At 36.7% G+C, this 24,739-nt stretch overlaps 1 protein-coding gene across 1 annotated transcript in view; it reads left to right on the forward strand.

Annotated features, from left to right (window-relative positions):
- Positions 1 to 24,739, forward strand: part of ube2e2 (ubiquitin conjugating enzyme E2E 2) — a 131,338-nt gene that overhangs the window by 96,406 nt on the left and 10,193 nt on the right. Inside the window, 1 exon segment of the mRNA NM_001126511.1 lies at positions 23,748 to 23,880. Within this exon segment, the coding sequence (NP_001119983.1) occupies positions 23,748 to 23,880 (133 nt within the window).

Below are 24,739 nucleotides of genomic sequence, written 5' to 3' on the forward strand. Positions count from 1 at the left end.
TAGGAGATCCGAATTACAGAAAGACCCCTTATTCGGAAAACCCCTGGTCCCGAGCATTCTGGATAACGGATCCCATACCTGTATGTGTGAATTAGGATATGCTCATTGTTTTGGATTTGGCCTTGTTTATTGTGACACATTTATTGTCAGCCAAAAATAATCCCCTGATGGAAAATCAGTGATATGCATTCAGCTCAATGTAGTACAAGGTTTTTCCCAAGGCTATGTCCTGGAATACTGTGTGCCACCATTGTTGTTTTTTTGTTTTTTTTCTCTTATTTAATTCTCTGTGTAATAGTTCATTATATAACGTTTTATTATCATTATTATTATCCTCAATTAGCAGGTATCATTTGCTGCTCAGCCGAATTGTAACTATGGTTTACTAGATGTGGGCAAACGTAAGACTTTTTATAACATTAGTCACTTATACACTTGACATATCAGCAACTCCTGTATTTGTAATAGTTTTACACTAGGAATTTAATATGCTTGTGATGGGGACCAAGGAAACTCTCAGCAACTCATGAGAGCAGCCTGACATGTATCATTACCTCAATATTCAGCTTTCTTTCCACACCACTTAAATAACATTCATTATCTGAAATAAAAACACATAGCCAGTAACCTTGGAGGTAGAAGTCAAACAGCCAATTATAGCTCTTAAGTATCATGATTGATGGTAACACAAGAGCATAATGCATGCTACACACTGCTTGACTTAGTGCTTCATCTGGACAACATAATTATTTTTCCATAATTTGAATCCTCTAACAAAAGACAGCACTAGTGTATGTATGCATGCACCTCTATGTATGAGTATGTGAATGTGTATGGCTAATATAAAATTATGTGTTAACAAATAACATTAAAATCTCCAATTAGGCTGATGCAGATCAGGCTCACTTTATATGGGTTTACATTTCAGATCTTAAAAAGGACATTTATCAAAATAAGCAAACTAATTTACAGTAATCCCTTGATTACTCTCTATAGCGATCATGTGGTCATTATGTCCAATTCCTGGTAAAAAAAATGCGGTATTTCTTAAGTACATCCTAAGTACATTGAATCCTGACAATACTTCTCCCTTTACCACCAGTAGGCACAATTTTCATTTTAAGACACATTGGGGCCGATTCACTAAAGGTCGATATGAGTTATTGCATGGTTTTTTGCTTTAAAATTGACGCGATAAATAACGACTGATTCGCCAATGTAATTTGCGTGTAGAAATAATACTAACGCATGATTCAGAAACACATATGAAATGTTAAACGTGCTAAATATCGAATTAGTCTGTGCGAAGATTAACACCTACTTGGGGCAGGCGGTACTTAAAGAAAATTGTGGTTCCTGAGCTTTTGGCAACACAAAATGTACTTTGCAGTGTGATTTTATTCAAGTATGTGTTGGCCTTAGAGTGATGCAGCCTCCAGTTTGCAGGGAAATGGTCATTTTCAGAAAAGTACGAACGTAAATAACGTAAAAGAACGAACTTAAATAACGCATAAAATTTTTAACACATGCTATAAATAGCACTCGTTTTAACAACCTTTAGTGAATCCCCACTAATCACCCCTATTGGGTGATTTGTTTGGCGCAAATTTCTAAAAAAAAGACTGTTGCGGTGTCTAATCCCGGCGACTATCCCGCTGTGACTAATTGCACACAGTTTTCACTTCTTGGATCAGTCACTGCGTGTGTTTTCTCCCATAGGTGTAAGTCCCTTTAAAAAGCAAATAGAGCACCACTTCAGTGCTGCTAATATTCTAACATATTTATAATAAGAAGTAACCCTACTTTAAACTATGTCAGCAATTAATGTTACAAAAGTGCAACAAGTGATTTCCATAAGCACCAATTATGATGCATGATATTACTAAGAACAATGTATAAGCATATCATTTCAAGGTTATGTATGTTTTTTATTTATTGTAACTTCCATCACCTAGGGTTATTTTTCCTTCACTTGATTTCCTGAAGCACAGGGGCATGCTCAGCTATGAGAGATTTGCAAATACATAAAATGAGCTCAATAAAATAGAATCTTACAGAGATTTTTTGGAGCATGGGTTTTAGGGCTGATTTAATTTTGTGTGTGTAAGTGATATCTGCCCATTATGTGGTACAGTTTCAGGATTTGATTGTATTTTGTGTTCCCTGCAGAGGCCAGTATTGATTGCTTTACTGGCCATGAAGGAAACTTCATAGTTATTCATAAGGTACAGCAGAGCTCCCTAGGGTACCAAGTATGATTTCAAAATGTGTGCAGTTCATAGAGCAGAGATTACAGCACTTTAGAAACACAGGAGATGCTTTGAAAATCATATTAATTGTTACTGCTGTTCCCTTTCACTGTGGGTTCTTAAATATTACTTGCTATTGTTCTGATATTGTCATGGCCATGTGGCATGATTTTTCCCCTTTTTGTCATTTACTGGCTGGACATGGAGTTTGTTACACTAAAATCAGTCCTTAAAGTGAAACTGGCACTAAAAAAACTACTCTTTAAAATATAAATGTACGTCAACAAGTGATTGTTTCTTAAAGTTCCTAAACCTGACTGTTCTGCCAACCTGATTGTCTCTTCTCAGCATTAGAAGCTATAACTGACAGGCCAACAGCTTCCTGCTGCACAGGAACACAGGGGATCAGATAGGGAATGTAAAATCATTGGGCAATCACTTTTAAAACAAAATTATAACTAGCTTCCAAAGACAATATTATCATAGATGTAAAAAAAAAAAAAAAAAAAAGTAATTTCTGCTGTCAGTATCTCTTTAAATCCAAACCCGATTGTAGCCAGTCTGTTTTAGTGGTGTCAGTTGTGTTGAGCTTTAGCTTCATTTACTGTTTATTGTAGTTGACATTCTTAATCTATACTAGATGAAAAGAATACCAAGGCGTGGATTTACCTGAACATTGGAAATTGCCTCCGTTCAACAAGGGGTAGTATGAACCGAATCAATAGCAGTGAATGATCGCTGAAAATAGTCAGTCTTCCAGTGTCATTACATAATTCAACATATTCTTAAAAATGACACAGTGTAATTAAAGAGACATTAAAGAATTCACATCCATGTTAACACAGCAAACAATCAAAAGGTTGCTCATTGATTTTTCTTTTTTATTAGGCTTGGAATTTCTCCTGTTATAAAATGTTGGCTGCAGTCCAGTAGATAGAGACAGCAGCTTAGTCACAATTACAAAAGCTACAGAAACACGCTCCATATACTACATACAATATTATATTGGATAGTTGTCATTTTTGGCAAATTTTTTAAAGGTGTAGTAAATTTAAATGTAAACTTTGCATAATGAAACCAAATTAAATTCTATGTAAATTACCAGTAAACATTTATTATAAAATGTAAATGATTTGACATGATTTTGTCATCTGTCTGTTTTTTTGCTATTCCCTTTACATTTCTCCACCTATGAATTTTGCCTGTTGAGGAATAACCCTTTACCACCCTATGATTCCTGCCGTATTGATTCCTTGAAAAATGGGAAGTTCTTGGACAGAAATGCCTGCTTGCCCAAGTGGTGACAGTCGGATTTCATTCATGTCATTAATACGGGATATCAGCTGAATTATGTTGGCCAAGAAACACTATAGGGCAAATGTATTCAAATGTAAGAATATCGCAGCAAATCTAAATTGTTTTTAAAATCAATCCTGTTTTGGAGCTTGAATCTTTGAAACATATCAATTGATATGAACATTTTTTAAAAAATTGGCAGCAGTAGTGATGAGTGAATCTGTCCCTTTTCACTTTGCTGAAAAATTGACGAATCTGCTGAAGAATTCATGAAATGGCAAAAAAATTGTGAAATGCGGATACTGCACAATTTCTTTGATGCATGCGACTTTTTTGATGTGGCTGCAACCTTTTCCTCACTCACCGAATTTTTGTTGCAGCTAATTTTTATGGCAGTTTCGGGAAAAATTTGCAACGTCGAAATCCGGAATTGCGTAGCAAATCCATGTCTGGCGAAAATTTGCTCAGTACTAGTCAGCAGCTAAAACCTGCCTAGCTTTTATAGACGTTAATGGGAAGTTATTTTTATTTTATAAAAAAAATAATTTTTTTCCATTTAAGCTGACAAGATTTTTTTGTTTGTTTTTATTTTGGAACTTCCGAGTTTCTCCAGTTTAAGTTTTTACACAAATTTTAACAATCTGGGGTTTTTCTTGAGCAAATAAAAAAAAAAATTTAGCACTTAAAAACCAATAAATCAGATCAAGGATTTTGTTTAAACAACAGCTTTTCCATGGGATTTTGTTTTTTATGAATGTACTTTTTAAAAAATTTTGTGCAAATTCTTTTTTTTGACATTTTATAAGACATGGTTTTTATTTATTTTATTTTTTCTTTTATATTTCTTTTATAATAATGATGTGTTTTAATATGCTTTTGTAAGATTAATATGTATTTTGGACCCCCACTGCTTATTAGTTTGTGTATTGCAGAGTTACCAGATCGCTTGAAAATTCAGGGACGCATGTAGAAAATAAAACTAGAAGGGCTGCACTAATTGCAATATTACTGAAAGGGATACTGTCATGATATTTATGGTATACTTTCTAAATGACACTGTTTACACAGAAAATAATTCACTCTACTGCTTGAAATTTATTCTTGAACCAACAAATGCATTTTTTTTAGTTGTAATATTGGTATGTAGGCACCATCTCAGTGCATTGTGTAAGCTTTTAGAAGGAACCATCGCTACATATTAGAACTGCTTTCAGGTAACCTATTGTTTCTCCTACTCCCATGTAACTGGAGGAGTCCCAAGCCGGACTTGGATTTCTTACTATTGACTGCTATTCTGATACTGGGAGCTGCTTTCTTGCTCCCTTCCCATTGTTCTGCTGATTGGGTCAGGGGTGATATCACTCCAACTTGCAGCGCAGCAGTAAAGTGTGAATGAAGTTTATCACACCTCAGGTCACATGGCTGTGGCACCCTGGGAAATGAAGAATATGGCTATCCCCATGTGAAATTTCAAAATTAAAAATAAAAAAAATCTGTTTTTGAAAAATGAATTTCAATGCAGGATTCTGCTGGAGAAACTCTATTAACGAATGCGTTTTGAAAAAAACAAGTTTTCCCTTGACAGTATTCCTTTAAAGGAACAGTAACACCAAAAAATGAAAGTGTATAAAAGCAACTAAAATATAATGTGCTGCTGCCCTGCACTGGTAAAAGTTGTGTGTTTACTTCAGAAAGTCTACTATAATTTATATAAATAAGCTGCTATGTAGCCATGGAGGCAGCCATTCAAAGGAGAAAAGGCACAGGCACATAGCAGATAACAGATAAAACACTATTGTATTCTACAGAACTTATCTGTTATCTGCAATGTAACCTGTGCCTTTTCTCCTTTTTCCCAGCTTCAATGGCTGCCCCCGTGGCTACACAGCAGCTTATTATATAAACTATAGTAGAGTTACTGTAGCAAACACACCAGTTTTACCAGTGCAGGAAAACAGTGCATTATATTTGTATTACTTTAAAACTGTTTCATTTTTTGGTGTTACTGTTCCTTTAAATGCAATCAGAGCAGTTTGGCAACATGCATTTTACAAAACTGTCTCTGAATTTTCAAGTGATCTGGTAACGCTAGTTTATGGGGCCAAAGATATTAAATAGGTAAAACTGAAATTTTCTGCTGGGAGACATTGGACCATGCATATGCAGATACTGTGGGGTATCCCTGTGATTGGTTTAATCAGTGATAATGATCACTGCATACAGAGTCAAGTCAGCATACAGAGAAGAGGTTCAACAGCTGCCGATGTGGTGTACTGAAAACAATTTGTCTCTACATGTTTATAATACAAAAGAAGCTATTGTGAATTTCGGAAGTTTTGTCTGTATTCCATCTCTCTTGTTGGCAAGAACAGCTAAGGCTCTGTTTTCTGCAGGCCTTCCCCCCCCCCCATACGTCTTACTTTCTAAAGAGAGTTATAGAGAGTGTACTGACATATTCTATTACTGTGTGCTATGGAAATTGTAGTGCTGTGGATTGCAAAATGTTGTGAGAATGGTGAGATTATTGGAATTACTCTCCCATCGGTTCAAGATATTTTAAATCACGTTGTTCTAGAAAGATATCAAGCATTGTGGCTGACCCTTTTACATCGTTTTACTTTTTTTTTTTTTTCTCTATTGTCATTTGGAAACCGATATTGCAGCATTTGTGCTCGGTCAACTAGGTTGCATAACAGTTTTGTTCCTCAAGCTGTAAGGTTTTAAAATGAATAGTCAGTCAGTTTTTTTTTTGTTTCTTTTTATGCACATGGGAATTATTTAATTTGTACTATTATATATGCAAGGTTGTTGTATAAAATTGGAAACAGAATTATAATAATATGGTTATTTGATATGCACTATGGTGAAACATTGGAAAATTTGCATTGATTTACACACTGCATTGCTGTCTTATTCACTTTTTTGCTGTAATGTGTGTTGCGTATTGTCATTGTACACTGTATTCACTTCATTAAAATATGTGTTGTTTGTCCCATTGTGTAAGTATCTTATCCTTAAAGGGGATATATAGCATAAATTTTTACAATGCACTAAACCATATAAAATACCGTAAAATAGAAGGAAGTGCTTTTATTTTAATACCTCAAATATTTGGGTTCAAATATGTCCATAACTGCTTGAAAACTGTGCTCTACCCAGACCTTATGCCAGCTTCTGGTTCGGACTCTTCAGTATTCGGCTCAGAGCCGCTGGTCCAGATAGACTTCAATGACACCACCTCACCTACTTAAAGTGAAGTGAATATTCATAGAGTGGGCGGGGATAAGCGATGTCACAGACAGTCTGTTCCTGCTCTACTCGCTCCTCCCCCCCCACAGCAGCACAAGCAGAGAGACACAGAAGGAGGGAGGGGTTTCCCTGCTGCTGCTGAGTAAAGCCTGCTGACGTGCTGTGACCACTTCCTGTGGGAGACTGAAGCACTCTCCCATGTCTCATTTTGCTCTGGCTTCAGACTTGAGTGGTTGTCTCTGCAGCTCTCATATAATGGCAGTTTTAGGAGGTAAAATGCTTTCAAAACATCTTTCTTTCTGCATCATTTCACATTTTGAGGGAGGATGAATATTATAACTGAATATGAACTTTATATAAAATGCCCAGGGGCCATTTCAGGTAAATATATTCCATGCTATAATTTGCTCATAAAAGGAGTCTTTGAGAGTGGTAACCTCAGGTTCACTGGATAACGGCCAGTACCTAACTTCAGTTAGGGGATGACTTATGAAGAATTATTGTGGATGAATCCAAATCATCCCAAAAAAACAAAACAGATCTTTCCAGAACGATATGGGTATTTTTTTTCAGTGGAGCTTGGTTTGGGATACTGTATTTATGTATTTATATAGGACCACAGTTATACACAGTGCTTTACAAGGCATAAACACAAACAGGGATATAGATATTTGTAGTTATATCGTAAAAATAAATAAATATATGCTTAAGTGCTTAGGTGTTTCAATGCACAATTTGGATGAGGTCCCTGCCCCAAAGAGCTTACAGTCTAATAATGAATATTGAATGGTTGGATAGTGATAAATATTGATGTTGATCATTACAGTGATCAAAGTTATTGGCATGTTGTAACAATTTCTGGGACTTCTGAAGGAAACTTGCAGGATTCCCAGGTCTAAAATTTGATAGATCAACCACTTAGCATGTCTTTTACGGACATACTTTGGAATACATGACCGACAAGGCAGTTCATAGGGGTCTCTTAGAGAAGCTGCATATAATTTTGTCAGACAAGAAGACAAGAGATAGATAGATATATATATATATATATGTGTGTGTGTGTATATATAATCATAAGCATATGATGTGCCATTTCATTTTGGGAGGAAAAAGGTTGGAATATTCTATTAAATTATGTTGTCCCTGAAGAAGTTAATATCATCTGACCTCAAAATATGCATGGCTGGCTAGCTGCTCACATTTGCTAATGAATCCATCCTGTAATAGAACATCTGGATGGATTTTGAAGGTTAATTAAACCAATGAATGCTTCTCTTGATGTAAAGCTGCAAAGCACAATCGGTATTGACTATTGATGTACATTATTTTTTGTGTGCAGCAATTGCCTACTAATACATGGAGACATTTTAAAAGCACTATATAAAGTTTAAGCAGAGGGGAAGATCTGGGGAACAAAATGGAATTACCCATTTGATTACCTTCCTCTTTCTATTCAATTAATGTTGGCTGTTACAGCGAATCTGATAGATCTGAGAAATCCTTTACTGATTGGCTTAGCCATGTATTGCCTGTCTTTACAGTCTTAAAACATATTAGTTTGTACCAGGCTCGGACTGGCCCACCGGGATACCGGGAAAAATCCCGGTGGGCCCCGGCCTTGCTGGGCCCCTGGCCCCACTACCATTGCAAATAAGGCCCCCCGCAACCACCAAACCCTTCAATGCCCTAGCGGCTCCCAGACGCTCCACATTACTTCCCTCCCCTTACCTATCTTCCGGGTTTGCTGCCAGCCTGCTGGCGAACACGCGATGACGTCACTCGGACTCTTCTACTGGTGCTTGCTGCAGGCAGCATAGGGCAGGCTGGGCCTTCTGATCTGCTGGTATGGTCAGGAGAATATTCTAAACCTTAAGAAGTGGATTTGCTTGCTGCTGCATTTGGTGAGTTAACATGCTGCAGCAAACTTTGGGGTTGGGGGTTCAATATGTCATAATAAGTTTTTGAATTATGTGCATTTATTTTCTGTTAGGTGGTTATTGGGATCAGCAGGGCCCAAAAATCTGATACATTCTGAGCCAGAGTAGTTGTATAATAACTTTACATGGAACCAAGCTGGCAGCTTTTATGTTCCCGTGTATGGTCACCTTTTTCGCATATATTTTAAAGCTATTCCCGTCATTACACTTTGTTTAAATAATACCTTTTACTCAGTGTTTCTTTAGGCTTTGTATTACCAAACACTTAACACTGATTATATGAGACAGAGAACCTTTTTAGTAAGAGAGTAGTACAACATGCTGCAGCAAACTTCGTGGTTGGGGGTGGCTGTGGGGGGTTCAATTTCCCTTGTATTCTTTCGCGAGTAAATGGGGGGCCCTTGAGATCAAATTCTCTGGTGGGCCCTAGGTGCCCCAGTCTGACACTGGTTTGTACTGCTTACATACAGCAGTTTACAGGTAAAAAGGCTAATTTACAAGCTAGCTTATTTACAAACGCAAGTGCAAAGATTTAAAAAGAAAGCAACATTTTGCATGCTAGGACACAATTCACAAAAGTAGTTTGCCGCAGCCCACTTGTGCTAAAAGGAGACTACGACAAGATTTGGCAAATTTTTTTACTAGAGACTACTCCAGTAAATAATTTCTCTAGGTAGGCTGCAAGCTACCATTATAATACAGTTCTAATATTCCACATACATAGTTTATATCGTAAATTCTGCCGGAGAATTTTCACCACTGCAGTTGAATAGGGGAAAATATACTGGGGAATGTTCAGATTTACGCCTAAAGAAAATGCACCACATTTTTCTTGCAACAGAATACTTACGATTTTTATTAATTATGAGATGTGTTGTGAAAACATGAATTGAATTAAATTGGCGTTGTAAGATGAGGAGCAAATTTACAAATAATACCTTAGTATGTGGTTCCTGCATTTACTGGCAGATGCAACATGAAACCAGCATTTCATGTCAAAGTCTGACTATCAGCATTTCATAACAGACAACCCTGCCCAGCCATTAGCACACAGTTCAGCCAATGAATAGTGTTTATCTGTGGGTTTTTCTATGGGTTGCAACAGCACTATGTAAAGTTAAGCTGGTCATACATTTAAAGGAGAAGGAAAGGCTTGTAAAGAGTTAATCTCAAGCTGCAGGCATACCTTCAGTTGTCTCAATAGTGCCCTTAAGTCTCCACATATTTCACCAGTTCACACAAGATCAGAAAGAAAAAACGCTGAGCTGTGTAAAGAAAGTTCCCATAATGCCTCACTCCTGCACAGACATGCAGACCAAGTGAACATGCTCAGTGAGTTCTTAGCATTCTTGAGGGAGGGGGGAGCAGGAGAGGGGAGAGAGCAGAAAGCTGCGTGTCTCTGGCACAGGAATTACAGACATAGTAACATAGTAACATACATAGTAACATAGTAACATAGTAAGTTGGGTTGAAAAAAGACATACGTCCATCAAGTTCAACCATAATGCCTATATATAACCTGCCTAACTACTAGTTGATCCAGAGGAAGGCAAAAAACCCCCATCTGAAGCCTCTCTAATTTGCCACAGAGGGGAAAAAATTCCTTCCTGACTCCAAGATGGCAATCGGACCAGTCCCTGGATCAACTAGTACTAAGAGCTATCTCCCATAACCCTGTATTCCCTCACTTGTACTGAGAGCTATCTCCCATACCCCTGTATTCCCTCACTTGCTAAGAATCCATCCAGCCCCTTCTTAAAGTTATATAATGTATCAGCCAGCACGACTGATTCGGGGAGGGAATTCCAGAACTTCACAGCTCTCACTGTAAAAAATCCTTTCCGAATGTTTAAATGGAACCTCCCTTCTTCTAAACGGAGTGGGTGCCCTCGTGTCCGTTGGAAGGACCTACTGGTAAATAAAACATTAGAAAGGTTATTATATGATCCCTTTATATATTTATACATAGTTATCATGTCACCTCTTAAGCGCCTCTTCTCCAGTGTAAACAGCCCCAACTTGGCCAGTCTTTCTTCATAACTGAGACTTTCCATACCCTTTACCAGCTTAGTTGCCCTTCTCTGGACCCTCTCTAACTCAGTAATGTCCCGTTTGAGCACTGGAGACCAAAACTGAACAGCATATTCTAGATGGGGCCTTACCAGCGCTCTGTAAAGGGGAAGAATAACCCCCTCCTCCCGTGAATCTATACCCCTTTTAATACAGCTCAAAACCTTGTTTGCCCTTGCAGCTGCTGCCTGGCATTGCTTGCTACAGCCAAGTTTATTATCTACAAGGACTCCAAGGTCCTTCTCCATTATGGATTTGCCTAGTGCAGTCCCATTAAGGGTATACGGGGCTTGCATGTTTTTACATCCCAGGTGCATGACCTTACATTTATCCACATTAAATCTCATCTGCCACTTAGCTGCCCAGATTGCCAGTTGGTCAAGATCCTGCTGCAGGGATGTCACATCCTGGATAGAATTGACTGGTCTGCAGAGTTTTGTGTCATCTGCAAACACTGATACATTACTCATAATACCCTCCCCTAAGTCATTTATGAACAAATTAAACAAAAGTGGACCCAGTACAGAACCCTGAGGGACCCCACTGAGGACCTTATTCCAAGTAGAGAATGTACCATTAACAACCACCCTCTGTACCCGATCCTGTAGCCAGTTTTCTATCCATGTGCAAACGGCTTCACTAAGACCAATAGACCTTAGCTTAGAAAGCAGTCGTTTGTGGGGAACGGTATCAAATGCTTTGGCAAAATCCAAATAGATGATATCTACTGCATCCCCACTGTCCAGCTTCTTACTTACCTCATCATAAAAAGCAATTAAATTGGTCTGACATGACCTGTCCTTCATAAAGCCATGCTGATTACTGCTCATAATGCTATTCTCCACTACATAATTTTGAATGTGATCCCTTAACAAGCCTTCAAATAACTTGCCCACCACGGATGTCAAACTTACAGGCCTATAATTGCCAGGCTGAGATCTTACTCCCTTTTTAAATATGGGAATGACATTCGCCTTCTTCCAATCCCTAGGTACCATACCTGATGAAAGAGAGTCTGAGAATATCAGAAACAAGGGCCACTGCAATTCTGCCCCTAGCTCTCTCAGTACCCGAGGGTGTATTCCATCTGGCCCAGGTGCCTTGTTTACATTTATCGTGTGTAACCCTTTAAGCACCATATCCTGCGCCAACCACTGTGTAGTTGGAGCTGAGGCAACAGTGCAGCTATTGGGTGGGACTTGGCCCACTGGCTCCTCTACTGTATACACAGAAGAAAAGAACTGGTTAAGCACATCTGCCTTTTCTGTATCCGCTGTAACCATATTGTTATTATAACTCAATGGGGCCACACCCTCAACCTGCATCTTTTTACTATTAATATACTTAAAAAACTTTTTGGGGTTAGTCTTGGCCTCGGCCGCGATGCGCTCCTCATTTTCTATCTTTGCCTTCCGGATTGCTTTTTTACAACACTTGTTATAGTGTTTATAATCATTAAACGCAGCTACTGTCCCCTCTGACTTATATTTCTTAAAAGCTTTCCTTTTTCTCCCTATTAACTTCTTTACCTCAGAGTTAAGCCACATAGGGTGAATCTTAACACTTCTACTTTTTCTTATTAATGGAATAAATTGAGAACAGTAATGATTTAATATAATTTTAAATGACAACCATTTCTGCTCTGTATTTTTATCAGAAAACATAATGCCCCAATCTATGCCCTGAAGCGCTGCCCTTAAGGAGCTAAAATTTGCCTTCCTAAAATTCATTGTCTTTGTTGCCCCCGTGTAAATTTGTTTCCTGCACCAAACATTAAATGAAATAACATTATGGTCACTATTACCCAGGGGTTCAACCACTTGCACATTTGCTATACGTTCTGGGTCATTAGAGATCACTAGATCTAGTATAGCATGGTTCCTGGTTGGCTCCTCAACAACCTGTGACATAAAGTTGTCATGCAGCAAGTTTATAAACTTGTTCCCATTTACTGTCCTGGCAGTACTATTGCCCCAGTCAATATCAGGGTAATTAAAATCCCCCATTATTATCACTTGCCCCAAACTAGCAGCCTTTTCTATTTGCAACAGGAGCTGGGCCTCCTCCTCCTCACTTACATTAGGGGGTCTATAGCATACCCCTACAATTAGTTTGGTAGATTCCTTACTATCTGTGAGAAGCTCAACCCATAAGGATTCAGACACAACTAATCTTTTTTCAGAGACGTCAGTGCAGCGTTTCTGTAAGTGCTTATGGCTGTATTTACATAGCCCTTTCTGATAAAGCTTACTTAGTTTACCTTTCCTTCTCCTTTAAAGATCTGCTTGTTTGTTGAGGTTGGATTGGGAACTCTATTTTCCTAGAATTCCAGTGTAAAACAATTGCATGATAAGTTGCTTCCACTGTGGTTGCATTTGATGTAAATTGTAGTTAGCCCTTATGTTTGAAAAGCTGGCTGCAACAATCACACAGTTTTTAAGAGTATGGCTAGCGTGCACCGCATTATTAATATATGATTCTCCATTGGCTTAGATGGTCAATTTTTGCTAAGTCTGCCTTAGCCATAGCTTGTATCTCTTCCACTTGTAGAAGTAAATTAGTCATAGACCCATAGCAGCTTCTTCACTTCAGTATGCACATGGAGGCCAATTGATATCTGGCCCAAAATGCACACTTTTTATGTCATAATCCATATTCCAAGCCAGATTCCTTTCATGTCGTTGCACAAATGGGGCCAAATGGGAAAATGCCTGAAGTGACACTAGCCTGAATGTAAATGAGCCTCTTATATAAAAAGTAGTTAAATTCATTTTTTGTCGTCCGAGATGTGTGAATCATCAGCGTATACCTAGAAATAAAACACGCCCCCACACAACCACAAGTGGTTTGTCGTTTTTTAAGAAGGCAAACCTATATAGCACATAGTTCTTAGGCAAGCTAAATGCTATTTTGACAATTGTATCTATTTAGTAGATACAGGACCAGTGACCATATGACTATTTGTGCCCAGTAAAGGAATACAAATAGGAAAGCAAGATCCTGGACAGTCCTATACTCACTGGGTAATCTTTCCCACAGACTTCACTGCAGGTCCCCCCCCCCCCCCCCAAACACCTGGCCAATAGATGGGTTATGTTTTCACACTGCTACTAATAGTGGATATAAAAACTCCCTGTATGCCATTACACCCCTATGTCAAAGTAAGTGGCAAATGTAAAGAAGAAAATGAGAGTAAATGAATTGCTTTGAACAGAGATATTAGCCTAGATAGATTTTACTGGTTTCACTGCATAATATTTTTAGGGTCCACCACACCAAACTTGGGGAATTTGTATTGTTCTGCAATTGAAACTTAAAGAGGCAGTGCACCCATTTGTTCAATATAAATGTAATGAATAGGTTTTGTGCTGAACATAGATTTTTCCTGATTAAAACAATAGGCAAAAAGTATGTATTTACCTCATAAAGATCACACATGGAGTAGCTTCAATTTCCCCGATTAGCTAAAGAAATAACAAAAACAAGTTTTCAAGATTAAACCAATAGTCAAAAAGTATGTCCAGCACAATTTCATTGTTCATTGAACTAACGTAGCACACGGTGGTATATTTGTAATGTTGTTCTATGCCCCTGTATATACATAACTTTTCTTCTACTCTAATTGTTTTGGATATAAAATTAACTACAATCAGCTTAGAATTACCTTTTTTATTTAAAATTTCTCACTTTACAGTTTATTGTTAATTAGTAGGTTACATTTTTCTGGGTTGTTAGAAGTCAAGAAAGCAAGTTCAGTTTTAGCTCAAGGCTATTTGTCAGAAGGAGAAAGGTGTAAGAAGAGTAATGAAAACTAGGAGGGGAAATATACATCTATGCTAAGTACTTGCAGACTTCCCATCCTGCATGGAACTTATTAATTTTTGCACAATTAAGTATCGTCGGAAAAACAATACAGAGCGTACTTAAATAACTGCCTTTAGGTCATTAATAAACAAGTTAAAAAGCGCAAAGCAAAAAACAGATACCTGCTGTACTCCACTTGCAACACAGGTCCAATTAGAAAATGTTTGATTTAGCACCACTCTGCTGGTTCTCTGCTCAAGTAAAAATATTATGTTCCAAGCCAATATTTCTTAAAGGAGACCTGTTATCCAAAGAAATAATTCAAAATTCTTTTCTATTGTGTTTGTTAAGCTAAATAAACTTCACTTACACTATATAAATAATATAAATCTGGTTTCCTTCAGTCCTGGAATTACTCAATCACAGCAAGCAGGCAGGTGCCATTTTGTGGACACTGTTATTAAGGCAAGCTTTGTATCATCACAAAATCTATGTGCCAGAATGGGGGACCAGATGCCCATGCCCATGGCTACACAATTAGATGGTTAGGAGGGAGGGGGAAAGTTAAAGTACTTGTCTGCCCGCTTTCTATGCCTAAGGCATAGAGGTGGGGCAGGCAATATATGATTGACAGCTGGGATTTTTAAATGCCTTTATAATGGGTTTGGATATGTTAATTTGAAAAGGACTTTTATTATACAGCTTTTTATGTCTGGGTGACAGGTCCACTTTAATTTAATCATTAATCTTCAATAATTACAATATCAGGATGCATACCAACCCTACAAATAGTTATGTATTATTAGCCCAAGCTTCCATGTAAGATACTCCATAAAGAATATGGGAGCTTAAAGAACTGTACAAGTAAATTGCATTCCTAATTAATACATGTAAGTGATACAGGCAGCAGCAGCAACTTTAAATTGAAAATTATATGATGGCTAGCCATAGTTAAATCCAGAACTTTGAGGCCCTATATGGACGAAAATAACACCAGCCACATGCAAAAAAGGTTTTTTTGGCTACAGCATTTTTAAATGAGAAGAATTTTGGCATTTTATTTCCAATAGAGTAGTCACGATAGTGCAAGCTAGAATCCTATATTTTTTCTGTAGAAAGCTTTAGCATACATGAATAAACAGCCCTAGAAGCTCCCTCTGTTTGTTAGCAGCTGCCATTTTAGCTTAGTCTCAGTAGCTTCTGTGCTGCAGCTCTAGCTGCTGATAGCGCAAATTACACCACACAGTTGGTAGGGGTAGCAAGAGATGATGGGAGGGGGACAAGAAAAGGGGGGTGAAGAGGGAGAGAGGAGCAAACTAAGCAGACTCATCCCATGCCCTGAAGGATTTTTCTGAAAGCAGGAAGTCTGACACAGAAGTACATGTATACACAAAAAAAAGATAAGAAATCCTGTGTTTCTTTTGATACACAGGATTGTGAGTGTTTATGACTTTATTTACATTGACCTTTCTGATAAAGCTTACTTAGTTTTACCTTTCCTTCTCATTTTAAGATCGATAAATTTGGTGTAATCATGTGGGTTTTTTTATGAATTGTGTTGGTATATTGAATTTTATGTAATTTTTATCGGAATGAATTGAATTTCTAAATAAGCTTTAAGATACTAAGCAATTAAGTTTGAATTTTCAAAGCATCCATTACCAACTTTTTATGTAATTTTTATTGGAATGAATTGAATTTCTAAACAAGCTTTAAGACACTAAGCAATTAAGTTTGAATTTTCAAAGCATACATTACCAATGTTAATTCAACGAATCAAAGCATCACTTTTAAATTAGGGTTGTTTAATTGCTTCCATATGCAATACAGTGCACCAGTAGAAACTAACTTTAACGTATTCAGGTATTTTAGTAGTAGTTACTCCGGTATTGAGTTGCCTCTGTGACATAATCTCAGTATTATTATTGTGTCGGTACTTGCTGAACACCTGCGGAAAGTAAAAAAAAACAAAACACAGCTTTTTCCATTTGTTGTCTAATGTCACCTAGCATATATGGCCACCTTTGGTTTGTGTGTAAATACAGTGCCTCATAGGAGGCAGAACAGACTCTACTACTTCAACAACTTTGATTATTTGGGATGCACCGAATCCAGGATTCTTTTCAGGATTTGCCCAAGGTGCGGCCTTTTTCAGCAGGATTCAGCCGCCTCCTTAAAATCACGTTGTTTTTTTGTCACATAAATACAGAAGTTGAGAATCTTTCAATGTGTAAAGCGTGTGGTTCTTTTTAGTCCTTACATAGACTTATTTGCCCAAATCTTTCACAAAGGATTCAGGGTTCTGCCAAATCCCAAAATAGTGTATTTCCAGTGTATTCCTAGTGATTATCCAGTGGCACATACTATTTCATAAAAGCTTTTTTTTTTTTTTTTTTTTAATCTTTGTGATATATTTTTATAGAGACTCAGTGTTCAGTATAATTTCCCTTAATATGAAATAAATTTACTGTCTCCATAACACAGTAGAAGAAAAATGTTTATATTATCTATCTATTTAGCATAGTTATGAGTGTTTTTCTTTACATGCAGTGTATATTTTTAGCTTTATTTTTGCTTGGTGCATTTAAATGTAATGATGAAGTAATTAAGCAGTGTATATTATTGCAGTGAGTTATTGACAAATCAACTACACATGCTTTTTTTTAGTGGCAGCAGTGCACATTCAGAAATAGAGACGTAAAGGGCGGGGGGTTGGATATGAGAGTTGGGAGAGGTCTGCAGCCAGCGCACTATAAATCCATGGTAATGATATTTATTCAAAATTCACTTATAATATTAAAATTTCTGTAGACTATATATGCTAATAAAAGTGTTCAGAAGGGATAGTTTTAATGTAAAATATCTGTGTTAGTATTCCCTTGAGCATATAGGATTAATATTGCCTCCAGGCATTGTAGGATTAAACTCTTATGGCTTAGGTGTTTCCATAGGTAGAAGTTTGCCATTGCTGGGGTATGCAGTCAATGGTGCAAAAAGGAAAAAAAAACAAAAAAAAAACTTTTTTTCCCTCTACACTATTGTTTGCGAATAAAGGAGATGGTTGGTCTTAGGTATGAAAATCCAGGCTTCCACTTCGTGGTGTTTTCTCTCAGCTGATGCTTCTCCCTGTGTGTGATGTATCTTACGGCATCTACGTCAGTGTAGGTACTGAATCCTTTCCCCTTTTGTGTACCTGCTCTTAGACATTTCTTCTACAATTTTTTTTTATACAACATTCAACAGTCTATGTAGAGTAATGCTTCTAGAAGATTTATGCATGCAAATTAAGCTGCGTAATGCTGTTGCTTTCCTGCTGTATAGCACAGAAGATAAGCTCCTAATTATATTGTCGCCTTCTTCTGAATGATTTTGCTTCAAGGTTACCCAAAAAGTTAATATTGGAATTCAGTCTCACTTAATTCACTCGAATGCAATGTTTTACTTCATGTACCGAAAACAATTGATTTTTCTAGATGTACTCTAGTATGTGAGCTGCATTTAAAAAAGCTGGGAACTGATGTCCTTGAGATTCTTAAACATATTTTCTATTTTTATGCACAACATCTATATAATAACATTTTAATAATTAGCTTTTTAGCCAAGCATAAATGCAAAAAAAGATCCAGGCATAGTACATCATTTGCTTACTTGTTACCCCAGCTTACAATGAAAGAAAGCAAAAAAAAAAAAAAATTAATTCAAAATGTTATTTGCCTTCAGGTTCTGGCTTACCCTCTCATTTTGGGAACTTCTCTATTAAAACATAATAAGCGAGTGCCAACTTTGTTTTCACAGTTTTGAAGTTCTAGTTCCGTTAGCTAACTTGTCCCTTGAACTTTTTAGACCGCACGAGTTATGTGGATAATCTAGAACCACAAGGGACATAAACTGCATGCATAGATTAGCACTAAATTGAATGCAATTGATACCCAAAGCAATTTAAGATACAGTTTTCCCTTTTTGTGGTCCCACCAATATATATTTTACATTTTCCTGGATTTTTACACTATTTCTTTTTGTCTCCAGAAAAACATATAAAATGGGAGTTCTACTGTATACATACTTTATATTAAGGCCATACATTTATGATAATAATAAACTGGGTTTTAGATTATAGTTTGAAAACGTGATAGCAGATTTTATCATCCATTCCAATGGAACAAGACATACTGCACTCCCTAGTGCTGCATAGATTTTACACTCAAATGGCATGATTGTCTGAGCATGTATTGTAGCAGTAATTAAACACTGACCAATAATGCCGGCAATTGACAAGGACAATAGACTCACTAATGAATAATTCATGTGTAAATAAAACTCAAAGTTTATTACTGTCTACATGTGCGGCCCGATACCATCTGCGTGTGCGTATCACAAAGAGCTTGCACAAAACACAAGGGAGCCATGTATCAAGGGCAGTGTGCCCATTGCCAGATTCTCCTGTATACACTGCCTTATTTAGGGAGGGAGGTTCCACACAGAAGTAAGGTTTAGAACATTTGTAATCATATCAATCATCAGAAATGCTCCTACAACTGGATGAACAATACAGAAGGTTCCATCAAGATTATTGGCCCATACAGACTTCATAAAGACAAGCTGTGTTTAATCTTATCATTAACTGTTGGGGTTACTTCTCTCGGGTTCCCTCGGTGGCCATAACCCAAGGAAATGAAAATCAGCATGCAAACTATAAGACAATCATTTATACATTAACCTTTGCTGGAAAGTGTTATGAAGATAACTATAAGGCTGTGTCTTATTTTAGAGCTTTATGGATAATAGGTTTCTGGAGAATGGATACCTATACTGTCTAGAACAGCATGTGATGTGCCTGTGTTAAATTACACAATAAACGTAATTTCCCCTAAGGATGTGCACAGCAGTTTTGATCATCTATTCATAAACATTATCATAGAAAAGTACAAAGTCTGTAATTTATTCACGGAAATCATTTATGCTGATTGACATCCTTTGGCTGATTCTATAGAAGGCTTGAACTAAAAAGTGCACATAGTACATATCTAAAGGGGTAGTTTAGCTTTTATAACTTTTAGTATGTAATTGAGTGTCCTGGGGAGAAATTAGCAAAAGGGGCATTAAGATCTTAAATTTACATAAAATGTTTGTTTTACACCAAAAATGTATCAAAGACAAACTCACAACCATCTGAAAGCCAAGTTCTTTGTTTTTACACCTCCCTATGCCAAAGTAGGAGTCAAAAAATGTCTGTATTTAACCAGCAAATGGCATTATAACTTCAAGAAAATTTACACTAACTTCAGCTTGGCATGAGTTGTATTCAAAGTGTACAAAACTGATTTTAAGCAAATCCCTGGTTGCTAGGGTAAATTGGGAAGGCCATCTCCTGTAGACTGCATTTTAATCAGATAATTAAAATTTTCAAAAATGATTTCTTTTTTCTCTTTGGTAATAACAGTATCTTGTACTTGGTCCCAACTAAGATATATATCATCCTTGTTAAACAGCCATACTCTGTTTAGTTAAGGTTTAAATTATGTTTTAGTAGACAAATACCTGAATTACATTTCCATACATTTTTAAGTGCAACAAAGCATGCTTTTGTTAGTTCCAAATGCAACCCTGAATTCTATTAACTTATAAATATGTGTGAAGCACAAAAATAAAAAATGAAAAGCACAATGAAACAGCTGCAATAAAATGCAATTCTAAACACACATGCGTACAAATGAGCAGAATATAATGGAATCCGTTCACTAATGCATTTAGGTGCCCTCAAACCTGCATCTCAAAAGTGCAAAAAACACCTGTGCCCCACAAAAGATTCATGGAATTTAATTGTGTACGGTCAAATTCACAGAAAGCGACCCTCAGTTTTGTGAATAAGGCATTTTTGGATGCACTGGCTTTGTCACTTTTTATGAATTTAGAGCGCCATTTAGAATGTAGAAACAATTTAGGATAATTGGTGTAAGTTTTGTGGTTTATTCATTCCATTTCGCTGGCATTAATAATGTCAGATTCATAAGGATGGAATAAAATTGGTGGAAGCACTGCAGTTTGAGATTATTGCACCATTTCCACACGTATACATTTATTTTTGCCTATTTCTTCAAGTTCCATGAATGATCTTTCGGGTGGCGGCTGGCACTATGATCAGACTTTGTCAGCATACCTTTATATTTAATTGCAGAAACTTGGAGCCTCTGCTTTGTGTTCCAAGCGCAAGGTGATTAATGGATGCTTTCTGCAGAGTAGCACTGGAGCCAGTAGTGCCCTGCAGCCAGTCTTAATTGTACACTCCCGGTATTAGAAGGGGCTACAGCTAACTGTATGTGTACAGATTAATACAAAAAAATCACATTGGCCTTTATAATTAAGCTAATTAACTATATCGCTATTTTGTCTTTCACTTCTGATTCCTTATGTTTAAAAGACATTCATTCAGGGTTTTCTTAGAATTTAATTACCCCTTTATATATATTTTATTTGTTCAGGTTTTTCTTAAAATTTAATTACCCCTTTACCACCACAACCCTGAGAGGATTTACTATCCATTCTCTCCGGTAATGTCTTTGCTAATACACTCTCTGCAGACTGAACACTGCAAAAGCTGTGTAGGTGGTTTTAATTATTCATTACTCAGTTTGTTCTTTATAGCATTCCCAGCTGTGCTTTATTATTCAAAGGTTAATGCAAACAGAGACAAGTATATTAACTATTGCACTTCCACAGAGCTGGAACACGACTGTACCCTCACAACTGCTTGACACCATTGGTAAAGATAATTGAAAAAAAAAACAAAAACATTTTCTGTTATTAAATATTTGATTGATCTTTCCCAATTTATTTTTAAAGTGGTAAGGGGGATTGCAGTACATCATCTGCAGGTTCCTGTTCTTCCTATTTTCATTTAAAAACATGATGGAAATCTCCAGCCTACAGAGAATGCCTCATCTTAAGCAGGCACAATGATAATTCACAAACTTCCTAAAAGGGTTGTTCACCTTTACAATAACTTTCAGTATGACATCGAGAATGCTATTCTGATACAATATGCAATTGATCTTAATTTTTTAATATTTGCGTTTTTTGAATTATTAAGCTTTTTGTTCAGCAGCTCTCCAGTTTTGGAATTTCAGCAGCTACCTGCTTGCTAATTTAACTTGGCAGCCAAGCAGTGATTTGAATGAAAGACATGAATATGAATAGAGGAGGGCCTAAATGAAAAGATAAGCAATAAGTAACAATAAAATTGTAGCCTCACAGAGCAATCATTTTTTTAGCTTCCGGGGTCAGCGACCCCCATTTGAAAGCTGGAAAAAGAAGGCAGATAATTAAAAAAAAAAACTATACAAAATAAAAAATGAAGACCAATTGCAAAGAATAGGTAATTCTATAACATGCTAAAAGTTAACCACCCCTTTAACACTTGATTTTTTTACATCATTGTATGCTAAAATCCTTTTTTTAAGTAAAAAAAAAAAAATTATTACGTCAATAAATATACAATCACTTTCCTGTAAGTTCTCAGAAAATTAAAATAATTTAACAAACAAGGGTTACAGATTAAAAATAGGATCAAGGAGTCTTTCTTGCAAGAGCTTACAATCTAAAGACCAACATTTTTTCCTGTAAAGGTGGCAACCCAAATGGCCAAGATCAGATAATGTCAGTGTGTGGTTTTCCAATTTGTGCTGAACTTGGAGTGCGCTGCCATGCACTGTTGTCATAAATGTATTGTTCATTGTGAGGCAAAGTGAAAGCCTTGCAGCCTCTTATTATTTCCACTTACTGAAATATCTGAATGCTGTAGGTTGTCAATATTAGAGGAAATATCTAGAGGAAATATTAGTGTCAGGCTGTCAGTTGTGCTCACACAGATGACATTATGCTAGCACAGAAGAAGTAAGCTATGCAGGCTGTCATTTTACTGTTTGAGCCACAGTATAGGCATTCATTTACTTATTAGATTGCATCTCGTTACATTTTAAAATTACTACTTAGGGAGAGGTATTTCTTTATTCAATGCAAGACTAATGTTCAGATAAAAATTAAGTAATCATAAAGCTGCTATTTACAGAATAAGAGCGAGCGATAGTCTTTAGAAATGATTGCTATTTGGATTGTTTGCTTTGTGCAGCATTCATCTGAGCTGGCCTTGTCATTATAGCAAGTAGTACCCCAAGTATTCAGCCCCAATCTGTCAGCCATTAAGTGCTTAATGGTGCATTACTAGTAAATGTGCTTCTTGTTGTAGCCTGGCATGGCCATTTTGTGCTCAGATCTGGACTTTAGGCAGTTGCCCATGTGACTGGATTAGGCATGTGAGCCATTTACTCCATTGGGGACATGTGCCATGGCCTTGGCCAATAGGTAAACAGCCTGCCTAACTTTAGTAAGGTTACTTTGCCTCTGGGTACTTTAAGCTGTGCATCCTTGTACATTCCCATAACCGTACTGTAAAATGCCTGCTATGGAGGCCCCACGGGATTTACACCATGCATTTAATATACACAGATGCTATATTGTATTTTTATAAAAAAAAAAAAAAGTGTTCTAAATTAGATCTGCGTGTATGTTGTGTAGTCTGTGTGATGTTTTGTGAATTGATGCACACACACCCTACTATACACCCAAGTGTACATGGGATATAAATGTTTGTACATACTGAAAATGTTTGCGTAGTTCTTATAGTCCAGTTGGCAGCCATTCAGACACCACACTGTATAATACATTTGTGAATTATCGCATAATCCCTGAGGTGCATGTTATGTATATAGTTTATTGCTGCAGATTGATTAGCGTCAAGAGGATGAAACCAATACAGTTGAATTATAATTACAGTCTATTTTAATTAGGTAATAATAGATAAATCACTCTGTAGTAGTATAGGCATTTAGGTACCGCATGGCTGCCACTTGTGGAGTCGCAAGAGATCAATTTATCTGCCAGTTCCTGAGTCATAATTTTAAAATTGTCTGTGGGGTTTTTGCAAACATAATCACAAGCATGAAACCAGACATTCTAAATGCCTTTATTTTCATACATTGAAATATATTGAGTAGTGCATCATGCAGTTACTATATAAGTGTACTGAAAACAAAACAATTATCTTATGGAGTTTCTTAACTTAATTCCTGACATATTTTTCTTGCAGTGCTGGACCTAAAGGAGATAACATTTATGAATGGAGATCAACCATACTAGGGCCTCCTGGATCCGTTTATGAGGGAGGGGTGTTCTTTCTTGATATAGCATTTTCACCAGATTACCCCTTTAAGCCACCAAAGGTTTGTATTGATATGTAAAGAAAGCTAAGATGTAATGTGTATTGTATTCCTACTACATTTGTGTAACCTCTGGATATGGGCAAAAAATTAAAATTTTCTGCTATGTGACTTTCTTTCATAAATGAATATGTATAAAAATGTCATGCTTTTAATAGTATACAACACCTTTTTGCAGCATAATTTAGCAATGTTTCCTATAGTACTGTTGTACCTCGCTGCTATTCATAAGCATAAAACTAACACTGCCACTCCTTCAGGAAAAATACCAGCTATCTTTTTTTTTTTTTCTTTGTCATAACTGGAAAATTAAATTTCTTTGTGGACTTTGCTGACAAAGTATTCTTTATAAGATTCTTGAGCCTGCGGCATTGAATATAACAATTACAATTTGTAGTCCATGTTTTATAATTTGAAATGGCATATTCTATTCAGTCCCTTGCAGAATTGCACAAATTTACTACTACTACTTTGCTGTCCCAAAGGTCAAAGGAGGTTTTAATATTTGCAAAGGGAATCTAGAGCAGTCTGGAATAAGTTGGTCAGCAGTGGCAACTCTCCTAGCAAAAGAGCCCTTAACATATGAGAGCCAACAGGGAAAGAGTGCTGCAGAATATGTTGTATATTAATAATGAATAAAAACAAAGTCAAAAAATGCTGGTCAGAAATGCAGTGTCCGGCAGTCATTGTGTTACACATTCTTCCTAGAGTACAATGTGCTGAATTCCTTTACTGTCTTGGGTATTGATAGTGTTGGTTCTAAAAAAAAAAAAAAAATTCAAATAGATACTGTAGTATATTTTCCTTAAATTAAACTGTATTAATAAGTATGCCTATAATTAAGCTTTTATGGTTACAAACA

Source organism: Xenopus tropicalis, chromosome 6 (assembly GCF_000004195.4).
Source record: "Xenopus tropicalis strain Nigerian chromosome 6, UCB_Xtro_10.0, whole genome shotgun sequence".
NCBI lineage: Eukaryota > Metazoa > Chordata > Amphibia > Anura > Pipidae > Xenopus > Xenopus tropicalis.